At 38.7% G+C, this 24,704-nt stretch overlaps 2 protein-coding genes and 1 pseudogene across 4 annotated transcripts in view; 2 read left to right on the top strand and 1 right to left on the bottom strand.

The window, feature by feature from the left end:
• The window catches only part of OSTM1 (osteoclastogenesis associated transmembrane protein 1), a 41,026-nt gene extending 16,784 nt beyond the window's left edge, over positions 1–24,242 (bottom strand). Inside the window, exons 1-3 of the mRNA XM_005898192.3 lie at positions 23,758–24,242; positions 16,834–16,948; positions 3,149–3,246 (exon numbers count right to left, since the gene is read on the bottom strand). Of these exons, the coding sequence (XP_005898254.2) occupies positions 3,149–3,246; positions 16,834–16,948; positions 23,758–24,162 (618 nt within the window). The 5' untranslated portion in view covers positions 24,163–24,242. The remainder of the gene's footprint in view (positions 1–3,148; positions 3,247–16,833; positions 16,949–23,757) is intronic.
• On the top strand, positions 6,620–7,168 carry LOC102278898 (small ribosomal subunit protein eS19 pseudogene; annotated as a pseudogene).
• A 132-nt stretch (positions 24,243–24,374) lies between the features above and the next one.
• Positions 24,375–24,704, top strand: part of NR2E1 (nuclear receptor subfamily 2 group E member 1) — a 116,218-nt gene continuing 115,888 nt past the window's right edge. For 2 of the 3 annotated variants that reach the window (XM_070376510.1, XM_070376509.1), the window contains exon 1: positions 24,375–24,635. The gene's annotated coding sequence lies outside the window, so the exon portion shown is untranslated. The remainder of the gene's footprint in view (positions 24,636–24,704) is intronic. The other variant, XM_070376508.1, reaches the window with a different exon arrangement.

Genomic DNA, 24,704 nt, shown 5'->3' with positions numbered 1-24,704 from the left:
AGGAACAAGAAAAATGACAAAACCAAAGGAATATAGGAGGATAATCAGTGCAAAAGCATAAATTAACACATTAAGAAAAATAAAATAGAAACTGATAAAGACAATTGTGGATTTTCAAAAAGACAAATACAAACATACCTTCAACAAGCCTAAATAAAATTCAAGGGAAAAAAGGTCTCATAAGTACAGCATTTAAAGTAAGAAAGGAAATGTAGCTACATATATAATAGAAATTTTAAGGAGTAACCAATTACTAAATGCAATGCATTATCCTGGAATGAATCCTGACACAGAAAAAGGATATTAGTAGGAAAACTGGTGAAATCAGAATGAAGTCTGGCATTTAGTTAAGAGTTATGTACCAATGTTCATTTCTTATTTATGACTAATGTACTATGGTAATATAAGGTGAACATGAGAAGAAACTGGGTCAAGGTATACAGGAATTCTCTGTATTACCTTTGTAACTTTTATAAAAATCTAAAATCATTCCAAAATAAAACATTTTAAAATAGCCAGTTAAAATCTGTAGTGGGGGAAGAAAAGATACAACTCCCAAAGGCACCAAACACTATGTAATAATACCTTGAAATAGGGACTTTTCCAGTGGTCCAGTGGTTGGGAGTCTGCCTTGCAATGCTGGGGATGTGGGTTTGACCCCTGATCAGGGAACCAGGATGCCACATGCCACAGAACAACTAAGCCTGTGCACCATAACCACTGAGTCTGCGTGCTCTGGAGCTTGTACGCCACAACTAGAGAGTCCGTGTGCCACAACCAAAGATCGGCATGACACAACTAAGACACGCCACAGCCAAGTAAGTATTTCTTAAAAACAACCTTGAAATAAAGAACCATTATAAGGCCTATATGAAATTTAAATAAATAAATAAAACTGTGCTAGAGAACATTAAAAAATAAAGAATAGTGGTGGCTGCCAGGGGCTAGAGAAGGAGGAGATGGGGAGTTATTGCTTAATATGTACTGAGTTTCAGTTTGAGAAGATGAAACATTCTTGAGATGGATGGTGGTGGAGTTGTACAACAATGTGAGTGTACTTTAATGCCAATTAACTTTACACTTAAAAACTGTAATGTGGTAAATTCGGTATTGCCTATTTTATTTCAATAAAAAAATAGTGAATATACTGTACTCCTAGATAGAAGAGCTCAATATCATGTCAATTTTTCCCAAATTATAAATCTAAAATGTAATGCAATTATAATAAAATATCAAAATGATTGATTTTTTAAAACCTGGTTCTAAAATTCATTTCTTGGATTTATTTAGTAAATCCTGTTTTGACAGTCAAGAAGCCATCAGAATAAAAAGTTGGAGCTAAGGCTCACATGTGTGTGTGCTCAATCACTAAGTTGTGTCCAGCTCTGTATGACCTCATGGATGTAGCCCACTAGGCTCCTCTGTCCATGGAATTTCCTAGGCAAGAATACTGAAGTGGGTTGCCATTTCCTTCTCCAGGGCATCTTCCCGATCCAGGGATCGAACCCTCATCTCCTGCGTTGGCAGGTGGATTCTCTACCTTTGAGCCACCAGGGAAGCCTCTAAGCCTCACATCTTACACCAAAATAAATTTCAAATAGATAAATGACGCTTAAATATATAAAACAAAATCCTGAAGGTCCTAGAAGAAATCATAGGAGAAAATTTTTAAATAACCTCAAAGTGGGAAAAGGCCTTCTAGTGTGACGCAAAATCCTTAACTCATTAATTTTGATAAATCTAATGACATGAACGGAGAAGGCAATGGCACCCCACTCCAGTACTTTCGCCTAGAAAGTCCCATGGACGGAGGAGCCTGGTAGGCTGCAGTCCATGGGGTCGCTAGAGTCAGACACGACTGAGCGACTTCACTTTCACTTTTCACTTTCATGCATTGGAGCAGGAAATGGCAACCCACTCTAGTGTTCTTGCCTGGAGAATCCCAGGGATGGGGAAGCCTGGTAGGCTGCCGTCTATGGGGTCACACAGAGTCGGACACGACTGAAGTGACTTAGCAAAAAAAAAAATGACATGAAAATTTAAATTCTTCACAACAAAGAGAGAAGCATGATAAAAAGACAAACAACAAACCAGGATAAAAATATTTGCAACCAACATCCCAGGAAAAATGCTAGCTTCCCTCAAGTATATGTATCAGAACTAGTGTTGTTTGGTTTCTAAAACCAAAGAGCTCCCAGATAGGTTTGGTAAATGCTGTGTACAGTAATTACTATTTGAAGTTTTACATAATGTACATTTGTCCACTGAAGTTCTGCAGTCCTGTAGTAAAGCATTTCTCACCTTTATTAACACTAAACCTTTTTTTATGGACTATCTATTAAATGCTTGCAGAACATATTTTGGGAAATATTTATCTACTATATGTTCATCTAATAAATGTTTTTTACTATACTCAGGGAAATCCATAATTCTGTTATCACATTTATTAAAGAGAAAATCATACATACCTATATCTTAAACATGTTTATAACTATTTTTGTGGATTACTTACTTGATTAAAAGCAAGTTTCAAAACTAGGACTTTACCAGAACTCCAGTTTCACCCTTCACCACCACCAGGAAAGCTCTAATACTAACATTCAAAGGTCAGAGGTGGAGAAAACAAAACCCAATAACTTGGTTTCTTAAAGGCTACCTTTTATATTATAATTCAAAACTCAAAGTTATGTTACTAAACAGAGTCTTTTAAAGTAGGTAAAATATATTTAAGCAAACACTGAGGCAGAGAATAAGCTTCTTATAGACAATCATACTGAACTGCAAAATACATTATTGCATAAACAAAGTCAAAGTAAATTACTGTCAGACAGAACAACATTGTGTTTCAATTAAACAATCACATGCTTCAGTTAATATGTTCATACTCATTAACTCATTGGATCCTGACTACAAAATAGTGGAAGGTAGGTAGTCAGGGTAGGTCTTACTATTCCCACCTTACAAATTAAAAAACTGAAGTTTTGTTGATTTGCCCAAGAGCTAGTAATAGATTTAGTAGAAATCCAGGTCTACCTCTACACTCTATGTGTATATGAATATCAACAAGCAGTGCTATAAAAACCGGAATTATTTATTACTCATTTGGACAAAACAGCATTTTAATTTCAAGTATCATATATAAAAATACCTGAAGGTTATTCTCAAAGCAGGTCAAGGTGTGATTAAATTGGTTGAGGAAGTATACTGTGCTATTTGATAATTCTTCACTTTTGTTCGTTAAACAATCTGTCAAGAAACCAAAAAAGCATATTGATATAACTCAAGCAATAATTATATAGTCATTTATCTCTTAAGCTGTTACCTTCCGTTTTGCACTATTGTAAACCTCTGTTCAAATAAGCATGAAGTTTCTTTACACGTTAAGAGAATTTTCCAAATACATGAAACTTAACCCCTTTCAGTTTCCGAAATATTTTGGTAACATCATAACCATTTTCATGAAAATCTTAATCACATACTCTCCTCTCTTTGTAAAAACAATATATCAAATAAAATTGAAACTGATTTTTTGACAGTGCAAAGTCTTAATCATGAATATCAGTTATCAAACGCTGCCTTAATAGGAGTATTTCAGGCATAAGACCATTTATCTGCATTGATTTCAGCTAAATGTATATGCTTTTTGATCCTTTTCTGTGTTAAATTTAGTAGTTCTGGGTCTCTTCCATCTCCAATAGTAGGTCAGTTATTGCATCAAAGAGGGTAATTTTAAAAAATCTGCTCTTTCTAATCTATTGTGAGTTGGGAGACCAGAGAAACAAGCTGGTGATAATTTTGCATAAAATACTCATACAGGGACTTACAAGTAACATCTGGAAATACATACAATTGTTTCATATCTTTCTAAAAATCTCACATAAGTGATATTCCTCTGCAACTTGCTACTCTCACTTAGTATTAGCTCAAATTAAATCCTTTGAATTATTTTATATGCATGAACATAGCACAATGTATCTATCTATTGCCCCTCCTTGGATGAACCTATTCCTTATCCTCAGTTTGTGCTCTTATTCCTTATCCTCTCCCTGTACTCCCTCAGATTACTCTCTGGGATCTAGGTTCAAGTGCCTGACATCACATCCTAAAACTCACGGTCAGCCATTTCAATCTCACGCTCCTAGAATCCTTGTCCTCTTTACGTTCCACGTAACCACAAATATTAATATTTTAAGCCTTCATTATCTTCCCAGGTGGCGCAGTGGTAAAGAATCTGCCTGCCAATACAGAAGCCTGGGTTGGGAAGATACCCCAGAGTAGGAAATGACAACCCACCGCAGTATTCTTCCCTGGAAAATTCCATGGACAGAGGAGCCAGTGGGCTACAGTCCATGGGGTCACAAAGAGTCAGACACAACTGAGTGACTGAGCACGCACACAACTTTTCGCTATTCCCAACTGTAGTTATAGAACGCTACTACAGAAAATTCTTAAGTTATAATGAGGGGACTCAATTCAAACTAATGTCAGATTCACAAAACAATCCTTGTAGATGCCCTGCCAATTATTCCACAAGAGATATTAAAATATTTTCTATTCTCTAGTACTCAACCATACTCTTGTTCCTCTTCAGTTCAACTGACAGTTGTACATTATACCCACTCAGGGCCATCTATTACTATCTTTCAACTGGGAGCAGATAGAAGGCTGTTGCAACTATCCAGGAGAAAAGAGGTAATGCAAACAAAAAGAAATCAATGGATAAGAGACAGATTGAATAAGTAGTGAAGAGTACCAGAATATGCCAACTCAAAATATGCCTTTTTGGGATATGGATTATTCTGAGCTAAAGGACTTTCAGAACCAATAGATTCAGGAAAAACTAAAAACAGGGTTCAAGTTTTTATTTTGTAAATAAAATTTACACTTGTAAAGGAAATTTCCATTTGTAAAGATGTCTTCCTCTCCAGAGAAAGGAGAACTCATAACAACTAACTCTTCCCAATGGAGAAGGCTCTAACTTAAATCTACATAACAAATCTTACTAAGCAATCCTGTTTACCATACTTTACTGGTCACTTCCCCATAACTTGCCTCCTACATCCAGAAGGCCAAAATCCCTTTCCTCTGATTAGCCTAAGATGTTATATAAACCCAAATTCTAACCATTTCTTTGAGTTCCTCATCATTGGGTGCTCCCACATGTGCATGTGCAATGCACATGTTAATAAGCTTCTGCTTGCTTTTTCTTGTTACTCCATCTTTGGCCAGTCTAATTAAAGAGTTCCAATCAAAGAACCAAAAATGGGTGAAGGAAAAAAAAATTTTTTCCCTCCCCTTGAGCAAACATTAGGATAAGACACACTATGCAATGTATTCACTATTACAAACAACAATCACTACAATGAAAGCTAACATTAACTGAGTAGTTGCTATGTTCCAAGTGCCATGCCTGTACTTTAAACACATTCACTCAATTCTTACAACAATCTTATAAGGAAAGGTGGTGGTGGTGGTTTGGTTGCCAAGTCATGTCCAAATCTTTCAACTCCATAGACTATAGCCTGCCAGGCTCCTCTGTCCATGGGATTTCTCAGGCGAGAATACCGCAGTGGGTTGCCATTTCCTTTTTCAGGGAATGTTCCCAAGCCAGGGATCAAACTCACATCGTTGCAGGCAGTCTCCTGCATTTCAGGTGGATTCTTTATCATTGAGCCACCAGGGAAGCCATGAGGCAAGAACTTTTTAATATAAGGAACACTTTTTAAATAAGGAACAGAGGCTGACAGGAATTAAGGAAGTTGCCAAGGTCACGACCGATAAGTAAAAACCAGGAATTGTTACTCAGTCTGATTCCTAAGCCTGCACTTTCAAATACCACAAACACAAAATATTCACATCTACCCTCTAAAAAATTAAAGTTTAATATGGGTAATTAATAAATACACACCTCCACTCCTCCATCCACCACCCATAGATTTCCCCATAGATTTTACACCATGCAGGGATTCAGGTAGTTGCTATCAACTGCTCAGTGCTGGCAACTGAGACGAAGCCTAAAACTGGTGAACAGGGCAACTAGTACATTAAGACTCCTTTATGCAAGCTGGAAAAAGACATTGCCTTTGGGTAGTTTACAAGAGTGCTTCTGCCTCCAGAAGCTGAGTTGGAATCCCGCTCCATTCACCTGCTCACATAGGCCAATAGTGTAGGACCTGGTCTGTACCTGGGGCCCTGCTGATGCACTCTACATTCTCTGCAGCTTTATCTTCTCAAACATGTAAGTCCTGTTCTGATCGTTCACCTTATCATTTGAAAATCTGAGGATCACTTCACAAATTAGGAAACAGCCAGAGAAATAAGATGATATACTGAGGATCATACATCAAGTTAGTAAGTTATTAAAATATAAAATTACTTGTCAGGTTCTTAATTAAGTTTATCTCAATTATACCATTTTTTCTTTACTATTTAAAAATGTTATTCTATTGGCTTTCAAAAAGTTTATACACTAAATTCTTTAAAAAAAATAACAACATAAGCCTCTCTTAATCTTGGTTTAATATCATCACAAAGTAGCCTTGAATCTTTTTACACATGAGGTAGAGTATATGTAAATAAAAACAGTTACAAACGTGCATAATATTAGTATATGGGCTAATAAGATTGAAGTGGCCTTTCCCCTGGCTGGCAGCGCGGAGGCCGCACGATGCCTGGAGTTACTGTAAAAGATGTCAACCAGCAGGAGTTCGTCAGAGCTCTGGCAGCCTTCCTCAAAAAGTCCGGGAAGCTGAAAGTCCCTGAATGGGTGGACACCGTCAAGCTGGCCAAGCATAAAGAACTTGCTCCCTATGATGAGAACTGGTTCTACACACGAGCTGCTTCCACGGCACGGCACCTGTACCTCCGGGGTGGCGCTGGGGTTGGCTCCATGACCAAGATCTATGGGGCGCCAGAGGAACAGCGTCATGCCCAGCCACTTCAGCAGAGGCTCCAAGAGCGTGGCCCGGCGGGTCCTCCAAGCCCTGGAGGGGCTGAAAATGGTGGAAAAGGACCAAGATGGGGGCCGCAAACTGACGCCTCAGGGACAGAGAGATCTGGACAGAATCGCTGGACAGGTGGCAGCTGCCAACAAGAAGCATTAGAACAAATGATGCTGGGTTAATAAATTGCCTCGTTAAAAAAAAAAAAAAAAAAAAAAGATTGAAGTGGTTTACAGGTTTTGTAGTTGACATTTTGTAGGGAGGTAGAGGGAATAAAATTTCACCTACAACAATTATACATCTGTATATAATGAGCCATGTCATGGCACAGGGGGTGGGTGTATACCCCTGTATTGCCGTATAAAAGAGAGAGCAATGGCAATTTCTTCTATACAAAATATGTAACTGAAGTAATTTCTTTATAAAAAGGTAATTTATAGAATAATGAAAAATAAAAACAAAAGAAAAAATAATTTAAAAAAAAGAAGCTTCTCTGAACAACAAAGAACTTAATTCCTCTTATTTTACTAACAGCCATTCCTTTTCATTTGAAATAATTTGAAAATTAAACTAAAAGCTAATATAGACCGGTCATCTTATTAAGTACTGCATTAATGCAGCACTATCAAAAATCTTTCAGTGATCATTAGTGATATTATAAAGCACAAAGGAATTTACTTACATAATGAGATTAAAAATGTCTTCATTATTAAAGAGCTCTGACTTTCTGATCTAAAACAAAGGAACTCCAGTGAAATTCCTTTTATCCTTTTGTAAGAATTGGGAACATATGGTTACAAGCAGTGAGAAGCTATATAGTTTAGAAATTAATAAGAAATATTAGTAATAATAAAGCTTCCTATAAGCACTATAAGTGAAATGGTCATTATGAATTTTCCTCATCTCAGATAACCAATGAAGCCTCATCAAGGACAGATTAGCACAGTTTCTAGCTCAGTAAGGGCTCAGGCATCAGCTCAAGAGGCATTCTTAAAGGTGTTAAGGGTTCAAGTTAAGACCTTACATAGAAACCTACTAAATATCATAACAGGAATTATGTATCCATCTTTAGATAAAAGAATTTGACATCTGTTAGGAGTTTGTATAAGAATCTCTGCTGTTTTTCATAACTAGTTTTATAGAGAAAAACAGGGACAATCACCAATTTCTGAAAAATAGGGTAAGCTTCAGAAAATATAGCATTAAAGTATGGCAACTTTTTACCTAAACAACATAATTAAGCTTAGTAAGTATGAACATAGGATATCTAAAGTTATAAGACATAAATGTGTGTCTAATGCTTAGTATGCTACCATTTGGCTAAAATATGGGACAGATGGGTTCCAATTAATTGACTTTCTTGTTCACTTTTTTTTTTTAAGATTAATTTATTTATTTTTGGCTCTGCTCAGTCTTCATTTTGCAGCATGGCCTCTAGGGCACGCAGGCTTCAGGAGTTGCGGTGCTCAGGCTTAGTTGCTCCGAGGCATGTGGCATCTTCCTGGACCAGGCATGGAACCCTGGTTAACTATTAAGTTTTATTATTGATTTTTAAAGAATCAAGACAAAAAGTGAAGAGTGGCAGAATATGCCTTTCTAACATAGGCTTATCTGCCATAAGGATTATTTTGAGCTGCAGGCACCTGGAAAACAGCCAATGTAGTGATAAGCTTTCTATGAATTCCCCCTTACCTGCCTAAAGACAGAGCTTCCAAAAGAAACTCAATTGTCATAAATCTCTTCTCCAGCAGTTTCATCAACTAGGGAAGATTTTCTCCTATCAGGGGAAAGGTGACCAATTGAACAGAATGGCGAGTCCAGAAATAAATTCCTACATATATAGTCAACTATGGGCTTCCCTGGTAGCTCAGAGTTGAAGGTGCCTCAGCAGTAAAGAATCTGTCTGCAATGTGGGAGACCCCTGCAGTGCAGAGACTGGGGTTTGATCCTGGGTTGAGAAGATCCCCTGGAGAAGGAAGTGGCATCCCACTCCAGTATTCTTGCATAAGCTGAAAGCATAGAAACAGTGGAATGGTGATTATCAAAGGGTGGTGGGTGGGGGTAAAGGGGGTGGTTGGTCAAAGGGCGCAAACCTCCAGTTGTACGATGAGACAAGTTCTGGGGATCTAATGTACAGAATGGTGATTTAGTTAGCAATACTGTATTGTATACTTGAAAGCTGCTAAGAGAATAAATTTTAAGTGTTCTTATCACACACACACACACAATGGTAATCCTGTGACATGATGGAGATGTTTGTTATCCAACACTATGGTGGTAATCATTCTGTATATAATTGTATCAAATCAACACATTGTACAACTTAAATGTAAACAATGTTACATGTCAATTACATCTCAAAAAAGTTGAAAAAGAAAAAAATAAAAAACAAAGTACCAAAACACTACCTTAAAGCAAGTTATGGTCCCATCAAATCTGGTCACTCTACTAATTATCCAATTGTCATATGCATAAGATAACTAAGAAGGATCTCAATAACCAGGCTATCCTTATGTCAACAATACACAGCTTTAAAATTGTGAAGAGAAATCCTTGATATATTTTCTTTACCTCTTAGCAGTCACTCTCTACAAAAATTAATTTTCATGTTATTTGTAATGTGAATTGGAAGAGTTGTATTAACATTTCTTTTGAATTTTAATTTCCCAAAACTCATTTCTAACAAAGACCAATATCATTCAAAGACACAGAAATTCTAAATATAAAATAGACGGTAGTGGTAATGCACGGCACTCTTTTAAAAATTTTTTTTTTATATTGGAGAATAGAGATGGTTAGATAGCGTCACTGACTCAACAGACATGAGTTTGAGCAAACTCTGGGAGACAGTGAAGGACAGGGAAGCAAAGCATGCTGCTTTGGGGTTCATGGGGTCGCAAAGAGACGGACATGACTTAATGACTGAACAACAACAACAATGGTAGATTAACAATGTTGTTTTAGAATGGCACTCTCTTTTATTGAGTTTCTAGCCTTCCTTTCATCAAGTAATAATGGCAAAGACTAGGTACTAACCCACAGCTAGGTCTAATAGAAGGAAAGGTGATTTTTTAAACAATATTTTAGCTTTTACACTTTTAAATGTTTATATTTTTAATAGTTATTTTTAAAAACCCTAACACCCCCTTAAATTAACTTTAAAAGGTTTTAAACTATGTAATTATAGTTTTACATTTTCTTAGCATAGAAGATGAAAAAGGAATAGTCATTTTATATCAGAAGATACATGCCTACAAAATGGATCACATATTGGTTTAAGTTTCAGTTAAAAGCAAGTTTGAAAAACACATCAGTAAGTTTTGTTCTTCCTTTGTAATTTTTTTCCTTCCCATTTTATCTTTTAGATGCCAGATGGAATAGACTCCAGATTAGTTACCACTAAAGGTTGATGCTTTTGAACTGTGGTGTTGGAGAAGACTCTTGAGAATCCCTTGGACTGCAAGGAGATCCAACCAGTCCATTCTGAAGGAGATCAGCCCTGGGATTTCTTTGGAAGGAATGATGCTAAAGCTGAAACTCCAGTACTTTGGCCACCTCATGCGAAGAGTTGACTCATTGGAAAAGACTCTGATGCTGGGAGGGATTGGGGGCAGGAGGAGAAGGGGACGACAGAGGATGAGATGGCTAGATGGCATCACTGACTCGATGGACGTGAGTCTGAGTCAACTCCAGGAGTTGGTGATGGACAGGGAGGCCTGGTGTGCTGCGATTCATGGGGTCGTGAAGAGTTGGACACGACTGAGTAACTGAACTGAACTGAACTGAACTGAAAGGTCTCTATTGCTGGCATCCCTTATCAGCTCTATATTTGTAAATTTAATAACTAGATCACCACATAAAGTTAACTGAGATAAAAGGGATCATGGCTTGTATTTAACAATTTTATACAAACTCTGAGAAAACTGACCAGTGTTTTGTGTTTAAATAAAAAGGCAAATAATCTATATTTTTGAATATTTATATTGCAGTTTTTATGTATATACTATAGGGGAGGAAAAGTAATTTTCCCTCTACCCTTCTAAGTTCTCAGCTGGGACCCCTGTGACAAAAGTCAGATCAGTAGGAGAAAAACTAACAGAAGTTTGTTAACTTGTATATGTCACATATACATGGAAGATACAAAAGGAAATTGAGTAACTCAAAGAGGTAGTTTAGAATTTAGGCTTGAATATAATATTCAGGTAAAAACAAAGAAAGATGGGTGTAGAGGAGGTCAGTGGTGAAGTGACTAGGAAAAGTAACATAAGCAAGTACAAGGTTATGCAGGTTTATGTCCCTGCTTTCTCCATTTACAAGATTTTCTTGTGATTTAAAGTCATCATTTTCTTCCTGGTGTAGAGACGGAGACACTCTTATAAACAGAGATTTCCTTTATAAATATAAATTTCTAAACAAAATGGTTATTTCTACTCTGTTTTCAGAGCTTCTCCTGAGAAACAGTGTCTACTGTTTCTCAAAATAATAAGCTTGAAATAACCCTCACGCCAAAGAGGCATATTTTGGGATAGCACATTTGGTCTCCTACAGTACAAAATGACAACATCCTAGGCAAACTTCTGTCTGATCAGACACAAATTCATTTAAAATTATAGTGTGACATGATTGCTTTCTTCCATTTTATTAAAAGAGTAAATATTCTTTGTATTCATTCTTTTACCTGTTTCCAAAGGCCAAATCGGAGAAGGCAATGGCACCCCACTCCAGTACTCTTGCCTGGAAAATCCCATGGACGGAGGAGCCTGGTGGGCTGCAGTCCATGGGGTCGCTAAGAGTTGGACACGACTGAGCAACTTCACTTTCACTTTTCACTTTCATGCATTGGAGAAGGAAATGGCAACCCCCTCCAGTGTTCTTGCCTGGAGAATCCCAGGGACAGGGGAGCCTGGTAGGCTGCCGTCTATGGGGTCACACAGAGTCGGACATGGCTGAAGTGACTTAGCATAGCATAGCATAAAAGGCCAAATATTTAAAACAAACAATGACTGAATAGGTAACAAACAGATTGCTAAGTACAAGGTAAACAGAAGCCTGGGGCTTCCCAGGTGGCACTAGTGGTAAGAATCTGCCTGCCAATACAGGAGACACAAGAAACACAGATTTGATCCCTAAGTCCACAAGATCGCCTGGAGAAGGGAATGGCACCCTGATCCGGTATTCTTGCCTGGAGAATCCCATGGACAGAGAGAGGAGCCTGGTGGGCTATTGTCCATGGGGTCACAAAGAGTCAGATATGACTGAGTGACTTAGTATGCGCGTGTGCGCGCGCACACACATACACACGCACACACACACACAAACACAGAGAAGCCTATAGCATCATTTATAAAGAAAATAGAGTGAGGATCTCACGAAATCAGTGGTTTAATAGACCTGGTTGCTAAAGATGTGATTGTCTCAGAACCCGATGCCGGATTCCTGATCATTGCTGAGGATTAACATTAGAAAATGTGCGGCTTTACTAAAGACATTTTTTTCGCATTATCTACTTTTAATTTTATGTAGCATGATAGAAAAAAAAGAATATTTTACATTTCTATTTTTAGTAAAAGACTAGGTTTTCTATAATATCAAACATGTACATAGCATAAACATTAAACTTTGTAGGGCTAAAATGTATCTATATTTCTTAAAATGGAGACTGTGCAATTAATTTATCAAATAGAACTTAAAAAACAAAATTAGGCCTTAACTCATGAATACAGTCTTTTCTTAAAGCCTTTTGATTTTAGTTCCACACTCTTGATCTGTAATTCCTTTACACTTTCTGAGCCTTCATTCTACTTCACAGGGCTTATTGTGAAGTTCAAATGAGCCAAGTGTTATGAAATTGAGAAATATTATTTAACTGCTGACTTATTACTCACCTTCTTTAGCTCATTTTTCCCTTTCTTCAAATTTCTTTTCTCACTACTTTGTAAGAAAACACTATGTTGCTCAAGTAACAATGTCTTGTTAAATTTTGGTGAAAATTCAAAGTTTTTTGAACAATTCTTTAAAATTTTCAGAAAATGTTCATAATATCTTTATTGAGCAGATTTCAGAGAACATAATTAGAAGTGTTTCCAGGTAATTTGGTATAGATTATTCATTTCTAGGTAAGATAATTATTTTAGAATGAATGCCCAAGGGAGAACTGCTGAGGAGTACAAATTTATAAAACTATTTTATTTCCATATAAAATACAGAATATAAACTGTGATACATTTTAAAATGTGAAACAATGAATGGAAGACAATTTTTATGGATGCATAATCTGGGAAAAGAAAATAGCCAATCTTTCTAATTACATCTAACATACAAATAATCACAGCAGATTTGGACCATTTGTCAAGTTTTTTTAAATTTTATGTATTTTTGACTAGGTATTAAATGCACATGGTATATAATCCAAAGGATACAAATGTAAGTAGAATGAAAATTAAGTCTTTCTTTCTTTTCTGCCCACCTAGCTATATAATTCTCCAAAAGATGTCATACTTCTCTGCACCCTGCTTGGCCATACATTTTGGGCAAATTAATTTTAATTAGGGAGTAAACATTTCATTTTTTCTTCAGAAGTCCAATCAAGGAATATTTTCAAGATAGGATGCCTCATAGAAAAACAAAGGCAAACAAAGCACCCTAAGAATTTATTCTAAAGAGTTTTATACCTGCCATACTGAGTAAGTATGCAGCAAAATGTTTTTTTCCTTTTTTAGAAAATAACTAGAGAAGAAAGCTTCTTTCAATTGGTAAATTCATTACAAAATACCTTTTAAAGAAAAGATGCTTTACCTCTCACATATATAAAGTAACATCAGGTCAAATTCTTAAAGAAATGGGAATATTAGACCACCTTACCTGTCTCCTGAGAAGCCTGTATGCAGGACAAGAAGCAACAGTTAGAAATGGACATGGAACAATGGATGGCTTCAAAATTGGGAAAGGAGTGCATCAAGGCTATATATTGTTACACTGCTTATTTAACTTGTATGCAGAGTACATCATGCAAAATGCTGGGATGACTCACAAGCTGGAATCAAGATGTCTGGGAGAAATATTAGCAATCTTAGATATGCAGATGATACCACTTTAATTGCAGAAAGTGAAAAGGAACTAAAGAGTCTCTTGATGAAGGTGAAAGAAAAGAGTGAAAAAGTTGGCTTAAAACTCAACATTCAAAAAACTAAGATCATGGCATCCAGTCCTATCACTTCATAACAAATAGGGAAAAGTGGAAACAGTAACAGATTTTATTTTCCTGGGCTCCAAAATCATTACGGACAGTGGCTGCAGCCATGAGATTAAAAGACACTTGCTCCTTGGAACGAGAGCTATGACAAACCTAGACAGCATTATTAAAAAGCAGAGACATCACTGCCGACAAAGGTCCGTATAGTCAAAGCATTGGTTTTTCTAGTACTCACGTACAAATGTGAGAGCTGGACCAGAAAGAAGGCTGAGTGCCAAAAAATTGATACTTTTGAACTGTGGTGCTGGAGAAGACTCTTGTGAGTGTCTTGGACAGCAAGGAGATCAAACCAGTTAATCTTAAAGGAAATCAACTCTGAATATTCATTGGAAGGACTGATGCTGAAGTTCCAATACTTTGGCCACCTGACACAAAGAGCCAACTCATTGGAAAAGACCTTGATGCTGGGAAAGATTGAGGGCAAGAGGAGAAGAGGGTGACAGAGGATGAGATGGTTGGATGGCATCACTGACTCAATGAACATGAGTTGAGCAAACTCCAGGAAATGGTAAAGAACAGGGAAGTCTGGCATGCTGCAGTTCATAGGGTCACAAAGAGTCAGAGATGACTTAGCAACTGAACAACAACATCAGTCAAAAGAAGTGAACCCCAACATATACCCCATTTATTCTAATGAACTGATTTTAAATTATTTGCAATTAACATATTTTTCAGTTCAGTTGGTAAAGAATCTACCTGCAATGCAGGAGACCCCAATTTGATTCCTGTGTCAGGAAGATCTGTTGGAGAAGGGATAGGCTACCCACTCCAGTGTTCTTGAGCTTCCCTTGTGGCTCAGCTGGTAAAGAATCTACCTGCAATGCAGGAGACCTGGGTTTGATCCCTGGGTTGGGAAGATTCCCTGAAGAATTAAAAGCCTACCCATTCCAGTATTCTGGCCTAGAGAATTCCATGGACAATATAGTCCATGGGGTTGCAAAGAGCTGGACATGACTGAGAGACTTTCACTTCACTCACTTCATCTATCAATGGATTTTTGTGAAGGGCTTAATAATACTTAAAAACAGCTCTTCTGTTTATGTTAAACAAACTGTTCAATCATATTTATACTAAAAAGTTTTACTCCAAAAAGTAAAGATTTTGCCTTAAAAAAAAAAAAGTTAGCTGTCAGCCAAGCCTCTGTTCAAATTACTAGAAAATCTGAATTAATAGAAACAAAATGAAAAGAGTTAATATCCAATATCCATGGTATACTACAAAGGAAAGAACCTTAGCAGGGAGTCTTTTTTCCATCGTCATATGAACTAAACAAAAAGACAAAGTCCTTAGAAAAGTTAAACTCCTTAATGACTTACAGGTACACAGATTTTTAATTCATTCTGTCCTTTTTATTTTTACAGCCCATGCCCTACTTCACATTTTCTTTGCCTCTTGCCTAAACCATTGTAAAAATTTCCTCACTGGTCTCTCCCTTCCATTGGGGTTCCACAGGAAAAAAAAGGATTTTTACAGTTTAAAAACATTCAGAAAGTGCTAGGTTAAGTGATATTTGAAAAATTTTAACCTATAGTCCTCACTGACTTTAATATTCCATGTGTATTGTAAGTTCCCAAGATACTACAGTATATAACCACTTCATAGTACTATGCTGATGCTCTAAGCAGTATGAAAAATGTTGGCATAAGTGATAAACTACTATATAGGTCAAAGTCCTACTTTCCCTTTCCAAGTTCACCTCCCACTGTGCTTCCAGCATCCTGTAATGTCTATTACTGTTTTGTATCTCTGTGCCTTTGTTCAGGATGCCTCTCTATCTGCAGTGTCCTTTCTCTTGTCTCTACTTACTGAAATCATGTCCAGTCATAAAGGTGTAGGATCAAAAGGTACCTCCTCCTGGAAGTCACTTCAAATTCTTGTCAATCTGATTTTTTTCAATTTTCCCAAGAACTCTATGATGTTTTTGTAGCATTTATTGTCACCTTAGGTTATATTGTAACTCTAACTTTCTTCTTCACTAAATTATAAGATATGGAAAACAAGAATTTCCTAATACATAGTTGGTTTTAAAAACACTTATGAATTGAAATAATAACTTTAATTTTTCCAAAGAATGCCTGAAAATAAATCTCATTTCATTATACAAATACATACAAGCCCACAAACCTGCTGGAACTGATGTTACCACCTCCCCCTACCACCATTTGACAGATTATTATAAACATCATAATTATTAAGCAGTTAACATTCCGTGAACAGTAACTATATGCCTGGTACTGAGCTAAGAGCTATACGCAATTTATTTCATTTAATCTTCAAAACTATCAGGTAAAGTAGGTTCCAATATTACCATGAATTTACAGGTGAGGAAACTGAAGCTCCAAGAGGCAAAATTATATGCCCAAGGTCTGACAGTAGTAGGTTAAGATAGAATAAGTCACAGAGCTTAGAACAAGATTCAGATCTGATTGCAAAGCTCACTGTTAACTGCTACTCTTTGCTGGCTTTCAGTATTTGCCCAAGATGTTCTCACTAATAAACCATGATGCTAATCAAAATTCATTTAAATTTAGTAATAAAGAGTATTTTAAAATTTTCAGAGTTCAAAATTCACTAAAGTAAAATCTGACATCTATACTATTGAAATACAACTTCAAAAATGAAAGTGAAAGAGTTACTTACTTGCACAATTTGCCTTCTGCCATGTGGAATTAAAAAACTCAGACAGAATCACAACTATTTGCATTCTATCTGCCATTAAAAGGCTTCTGGCACAACTATGACTCTCTGAAGAATTCTGTAACCAAACAAAAGAAAAAAATACAATCTGAGTATTCTTAGACTTCCCAAACAACAACCTGAGGCCCAAAAAACCTTATAAAAATAATTCATATTTATTATAAGCTTTTGGGGGCTTCCCAGGTGGCTCAGTGGTAAAGAATCTCCCTGTCAAAGCAGGAGACGCAGGTTTGATCCCTGGGTCAGGAAGATATCCTGGAGGAGGAAATGGCAACCCACTCCAGTATTCTTGCTTGGAAAATTCCATGGACAGAGGAGCCTGGCAGCCTATAGTCCATGGGGTCACAAAGAGTCTGACACAACTGAGCAATGGAGCACATATGCATTATAAGCATTTAATATTTTGTTATAATCAAATAATGACATCATTAATAATAACTGTAATAAAACAATAGCAGCTAACATTTATTGGTACCAGGTTCACTTACAAAGGAAGAAAATCTTTGCTTCTTAAATAAGTATTTGCTTCTATGGTACCATTTCAAATACTTAGGCCCACATATAATATTAATATACTTCTTATGAACAGGAAAATATTCTGGAAAGCTGTTCACCAAAATGTATCAGTAGCTATCTCTAAATAATGGAAATAGAGGGGTTTTCATTTTCTTTTTTGCCTCTTTTACACTGTCCAAACTTTTCTACAATGAACATATATTATTCATGCATTTTTAAAAATCTGGTGGGTAAATGATGACAAAACATTGTTTCATCTTCTGGACAGTTTTGGCTCAAAATCTTAAAATCCACAAGAATGGATTTACACTATGTAAATGATAAATTCAAGTTCCTGAATTACTGGATCCTTATCTATTTCCTTTCCTTTTTGCCACAAGCAAAGTTAAGTCTTGCTGACCCTTCACCCTTTCAAAGTTATTTAACTTCTATTATTTACCAGGCATTATAAGTATCCTGGAATTTTGGGGTAAGTTTTCCCTGATGGTGCAGAGGTTAAGAATCTGTTTTGCAATGCAGTTCAATCCCTAATCGGGAACTAGACCCTACATGCCTGTGGGCTGCTACTGAAGCCTGTATGCTCTGGAGCCTACAAGATACAACTAGAGATTCCATTTACTGCAACAAAAGATCTTACATGCTGCAACTAAGACACAATATAGCCAAATAAATAAATAAAATATTTTCTTAAAAAGAGAATCCTGGTGTATTGAGGGTACAAAGAGTGACAAGGCATGCCATCAACACTGGGCCTTCAAGAACCTCCCCAGAGACATACAGATAAGGAATTAGTGTGATGAGCAATAAATGAGAGAGTGTGCTAGCTCTAAAAAAGAACTGATCAGCCATGTGGGGTTAGAAAAGAGGGAAGTTGGGCTTAAGAGCAGAAATCTTGCTTTAAAATATCTCTGAAGATCATTTTGGGATGATTACCCATTCTGTGGCTTAGTTTTGTTAACTCATTAAAAGATGCAACCTCGAATAAAATATGTTAAAAGCCCCTTTCCTGGAATTGCTTTCAGAGCAATATCAGCTATAGAAGAAAATTTCAGGAAAGAAAATGAAACAATATTTTGTGATAATTTACCCATCAGATTAAAATGGAATGTGGCCTAAAGAGTCAGACAAACCTGAATTACTAGCTGGCAATCTCGGAAAGCTGAGGTAAACTCTGTGAGGCCCAGTTTCATAATCATTGAGTCCTACAGGTACCGTATTAAACGAAATAGCATAGATGAATCACTTAGCACACTGGCTGGCACCCAGTAAGTAACTGATATTTGCTATTTCACCTAGCTACCTGTTGCCAACAAAAGTGCTCTAGGTGGGTGTAGCTGGCTAAGTGTAACCTGTTACTTAAGAAGGAACTGGATGTAAGGGGATGATTGGCTATTTTAAAAGTCAATACAGAATAACCTGTATGAGTGGTCAGTGTGTGGAATAGTTCAGTTGAGGAAGACATCAGTGTAGTTGGGAGAAATGAGGAGAGTTCATGGAGGAAGCAGGATTTGAACTAAGCCCAATACTAAGAAAGGGGCAATATAGTGGTTAGGGCTCCATACTCAAACCCAGATTCAATCCCGGTTGGGGAACTAACATCCCACATGACGCATGTGTGCTAAGTCGCTTGCTGTGTCCTACTCTGTGCGACCCATGGACTGTAGCTCACCAGGCTACTCTGTCTGTGGGATTCTCCAGGCAAGAATACTGGAGTGGGTTGCCATGCCCTTCCCTGGGGATCTTCCCAACCCAGGAATCGAACCCACATCTCTTATGTTCCTGCACTGGCAGGCGGGTTCTTTACCACTAGTGGCACCTGGGAAGCCCAGGGAAAAGGGAAGAAAGGGGAAAAGGTTTTAAATGGAGTAAATAAAATGATCAAGGGGTGAAAGAAGGAATGACTATGTGGTATTCAGGGAGTGTCCAGGATGAGAAGATGGTGGCAACCATGAGAATGGAAGGGAAATGATGAATAACCCCAATGATGATGATGTACTTTTGAATACCTAGTGGTTCTAAATGCCCTAAATGTATAGCTCATTAAATCCTTGTAAAAACTCTATGAAATAGACAGATCATCCTTCTGGATTAAACCCAGCCACTTTCACTGTATGGGACTCATGACATGGCACCTGCCCACTTTATCAGACTCAAATAACTAGTCTCCTCCTGGCTCACAGTGCTTTGAGTTCTTTCTAGTCCTTAAACACACCAGACTCTCGGAGTCTTCACACCTGCTACTTCTTTACAATGTATATATTCTCCCCATTCTCCCACCCTCTCAAATTTTAGGTGTCTTTAACTATTCACCACTTCTATCTATTCCCAGCCTGAGTCCTAATCAGCACTCTTGTTACATGCTTTGGTGGCATTTGGGATTTTTTTCTTTGCAACACTTACATCACACCTGAACTAAATAATTACAATGATGTTTAATGTCTGTTTCCTCTATCAGACTATAAGCTCTTCTCATTCACAGATATATCCCTAGTAAGTACAACTACCCTGCACATCATAAGTATTCAAGAATTTTTCTGAATGAATAAGAACCAGTGCTGGAGAAGGAAATGGCAACCCACTCCAGTAATCTTGCCTGGGAAATCCCATGGACAGAGGAGCCTGGTGGGCCACAGTCTATGGGGTCCCAACAGTCAGACATGACTTAGCAACTAAACCACAAAGAAACAGTGCATTCTAATCTCTAATGAAAGACAGACATATTATGTCATGTTGTGTTCCAATCTCCTCCTTCTATTCCTAAGAATTTGTAAATCTACACTAAAATTATGTTGAACACTTCCAGATACATATCCTCAATTACTAGTACCTTCATAAATATATACACATATCTATATGTCTATCTGGGCTTCCCAGGTGGCACTAGTGGTAAAGAACCTGCCTGCCAATGCAGTTGACACAGGAGATGTGGGTTTGATCCCTGGGTCAAGTAGATTCCCTCGAAGAGGAAATGACAACCCACTCCAGTATTCTTGTCTGGAGAACCCCATGGAAAGAGGAGCCTGACAGACTATAGTCTATAGGGTCGCAAAGAGTCGGATACAACTGAAGTGACTTAGCACGCAAACATATGTCTATCTATCTGCCTATATAAATTTTAAATGAACCAAGTAGAATAAAATAGAGATTAGCAATTCAGAATAGGGGGAGGAGAGGCAAAGCATCTTGGCAACCACTCTGATGATGGTGAACAGCTCAATGAAACTATATTCCTATCACTTTAAACTAAAAGAAGAAAGTATGATTCAAGTAAGAAGGAATCCATTAATTCCATTATTCAGGTTTCACAAATCACTGTATTCTTTATCTTGAGATAATAAAACTATATGGAGTCCTTGACCCATTAATTCCAAGAGAAAGTGACTAGAAAATAGAATTCTTTTCAGATAACTATTACAGATAAATCAATCAGTTTGCTGCACCACAGAAATAGCATGCTAATTTCTACCATTGATTCTTTTTCTCTTTACACTCTCCTCCTCTCTCAATCAATCCACGGACATGGATTCACACTAAAGAGTTGAGAAAGAATGTCTTGATAAAATTCTGCTTGTAGGTTTTCTCTAATAAGCACCCCCGCTCTTGCTCTCTTCCCTCCTTTAATTCAGCATCTTCACTCTTTTGTTCTAAAATCCTATTGTACAATTTGTAATATTCACATGGATTTTTTTTCCTTTTTAAATTTTTCTCAATATAGATTAATTTTATTTCCCTAACTACACTGATAATTTTAAGTTTGAAGCCTGGACTATCCCCTCCTTTTCCTTCAGTACCCTTTTACCTGTTCAATATTTAAGAAGAGCATGTACTTGCTAATTAAACTGATTTAAATCAAAGACTTGAGTCAAAGAAAATACATTACTCTCCAGAAACAACTCCCTGCCACACACACACAAAGGACAACTGATAATTTAAATTCACTCCTAAGAAATTCATACATATTTTTCCATATGTTCATTACTACACATAATGGCTCAATTCCCACACCTATCTGAAAAAGCCTACTAAACCCATGAAATACCCCCAGAAGTTCAGAAATCATGCTTTTGAGCTATGGCATCCAGCTCTACTGAGGAAAGGGGTGGATGAGTTGGGAGAGGAAATATAAATTGGGGAAAGGGTCTTTCTGCCTCTTGTTATCTCTCCTCTGATCCTTTCACACAACAGTGAGGCAAGCCAGGTATGCAGGTCACTGGTAGAATGTGAGACACAAAGAAGAGGACACAGTTCATGCCACCCTTACATTGCCACGGGCAGTGGGGAACTCATGTGGAAATCCATACACAAATTGGCCCTTAATTGGTCCACAGAAGCCCATAGCACTGTACCACCAGAGTTTGGGGTAATTTTTTAACTTCATCTTAATTCCACAGAAACTACACAAATGAGAAAAGTATTTGCTGCCTCAAGAGCCAAGTAGTGCAACACAATTCAGTCATTCTGACCACAGAACAACTAACTCACTGCTTAAATCAGTTATGATGCCGTACATACCTGCTATAGTATGACAGCAAGGGACAAGTCTTGGGTGCTTTAAAATAATGGGGTATACACACACACACACATATATATCCCTGGCTATAGAGAAGGCAATGGCACCCCACTCCAGTACTCTTGCCTGGAAAATCCCTTGGACGGAAGAGCCTGGTAGGCTATAGTCCATGGGGTCGCTAAGAGTCAGACACGACTGAGCAACTTCACTTTCACTTTTCACTTTCATGCATTGGAGAACGAAATGGCAACCCACTCCAGTGTTCTTGCCTGGAGAATCCCAGGGACAGGGGAACCTGGTGGGCTGCCGTCCATGGGGTTGCACAGAGTCGGACACGACTGAAGCGACTTAGCAGCAGCATACCCAATAGAAGGATGCACGAAAATATTGCATGTAAGCCTAAACTTCCTTGAAAACTTACTCTTTACAGAAAGACTGAGCACAGAATTTATTTAATGCAAATAAATTCCCTATTTATATAAAAATGCATACTTATGTCAAGTAATATCAGGCTGACAAAGTAGGGGATGCAATGTCTAAATACGTCTAAATTCTATCAAATCAACCATGATTTATGAAATAATTCCAATCACATTTTCATGAGACTTTTTTTCTCAGTACAAGAGGAACTTTCCATTCCATAATCCCAATGTCATTCCTCATGTTGTTCCTTTAAAAGGGATATCCAGCCCATACCTCATGACTCCCACCAGCCTTGACACTAATCCTTTCCTAAGCCAAGCCCTATAAGGTACTTAGGAACAGGGACATGTCTCTGTGTCTTTCTTTTAATTAAGTGCCTCATAGCGTGTACCACATGACCAGAAGAGCTCTGAGTACCAAGACATGAGAGCAGCTTTACTATTTTGTAAAATTTTAGTTCCCATTTACTGAAAACTATTGCTATGTGCCAGTTTTTTTTTTTCTTTTATAAAATATTTATTTCCTTACTAGGCTGTGCCGGGTCTTAGTTGTAGCATGCAGGATCTTTTAATTGCAGCATGTGGGATCCTATTTCCTAAGCAGTGATCAAACTTGGGACCTCTGCATTGGAAGCTTTAAGGCTTAGCCACTGGACCACCAGGGAAGTCCCTGTGCCTGTTTTCTAAGAGTTCGTTTTATCTCCATCTTACACATGAGAAAACAGGCCCAGAGAATATAACTTGCTCAGAGTACACCTCTAATAAGAGAGAAGAAATGGTGTCCTAGCCAAATGTCTCCAGACTGTATTAATGACTAAAATGGCCTTTCATACATTATCTCTTTTTTTATTATTTTAACAGTCACCTCTGGCAGCAGTTTTCCTCCATTTTACAGAGGAGGAAACTAAGACTCCAAGATAATTAATCTGAGGTCAAACTTCTAGAAAGTGGTGAATCTGAAACGGTTTGGCTACAAAGTTCAAGTTTCTCATCACCACCACACTGCAGTTTCTCCACTTCACCTGGGGTTTCAGGAAAGAGTCCTTCCTGGGAACTGCAAGTGGGGAAAGGAAGAAGCTGTGGCAGAGTTGGGGCAAAGGGGTGAAGGAAAGGAAGAAAAGGCAGGGTTGGGGTGCAGAAGCCCCAAGAAAACTAGTTATACCTATCTGCAAGTATGTACCGAAAGAGGCCCAACAGCAGCCATGGAGGCAAAAATCCAAACCTCAAGCCCTCCCTATACCACCACCCACTTTTCTGATGCCCCTAACTCCACTGCCCCAATCCAACCTCGTTTTCTCACAGATGGGGAAAATGAGGAGCCCCTCCCCACCCCCGCCCCACCCCGAGTTAACTATCATTACATCCTCCTCACTTCCCAACAATCCACACCAGAGGTCCCGGATGTGCTCTTCTACCCACCCCCACGGCTCGGCTGATGTTGTCCATCTTGTTGGCGACCTGTTGGAAGAGTGGGTAGCAGGTCTGACAGAGGCGCACCGGTCGGGCGCCGCGCACTAGACACCCGGTCAGCTCAGCACTGCTGTTGGCGAAGTCCAGCAGCAGCTCCCGGCACTCTGGATCCAGATCCGGCAAATCTGGGGGGAGTGACAGTGGCCCCATCCTTCCGCCCTGCAGCAGAGCCAGGGACAAGTCTTCCACCTCCAGCAACTGCTCCTCCGACAGGAGGTCGTGGAGGACCCTGTGGGGGCTGCTGCCCACGGAGAAGGTGCCCAGAGCCAGTCCCGACCACAGCAGCACCACCAACAGCAGCCGCAGCAGCAGCAATGATGACCTCCGCCGCTCGATGGTCCGGTTCCGGTCCATCGCGGGGTTCCACAACCCCCAAGGCGCAAACTGCCTCCTGATCACTTCCAGTCGGGGCTGCGGATAGCAGCCGCTTCCGGCTTCCTCAGGCGCAGGCCGCTACCACGGTCACGAGGTGCGCGCGTCACGTCCCCGCCCCCGGCGCGCGGCTCCCCGCCCCATTGGCCGCCGAGAGCAGCTCGCGCCGCAGGCTGGCGCGCGTGCGGGAGCGCGCACACACGGGCGGCGTCGCGCTCCCAGCCGGTGACAAGCGCCTGACTGAGGGTCGCGCGAGACCCGGGCGGCGTCCAGCTGTGGAACACCGAGCCGAGGCTCGCCCGCGCTGTGAATACAGGCGTCGGCCGCTTTGAACAGTTAAATTTTAGGAGTCTTGCCCTCAGTTGCCCACCGCCTTGGGAGTTTGCTGAGTTCTACAAGTTTGAGGAATTATGTACCACAGAAAGACGGACGGCCTCCGCCGTGGGAATTAACGAGTGAGTTGCTGACGGAGCCTGCTGGCAGGTGCCTTTGCAGGTTTCTTTTAATTGGGTGTTTCTTAGTAT

This window comes from Bos mutus, chromosome 9 (genome assembly GCF_027580195.1).
Source record: "Bos mutus isolate GX-2022 chromosome 9, NWIPB_WYAK_1.1, whole genome shotgun sequence".
Classification (NCBI taxonomy): Eukaryota; Metazoa; Chordata; class Mammalia; order Artiodactyla; family Bovidae; genus Bos; species Bos mutus.
This window is presented reverse-complemented; position numbering and strand designations above follow the sequence as displayed.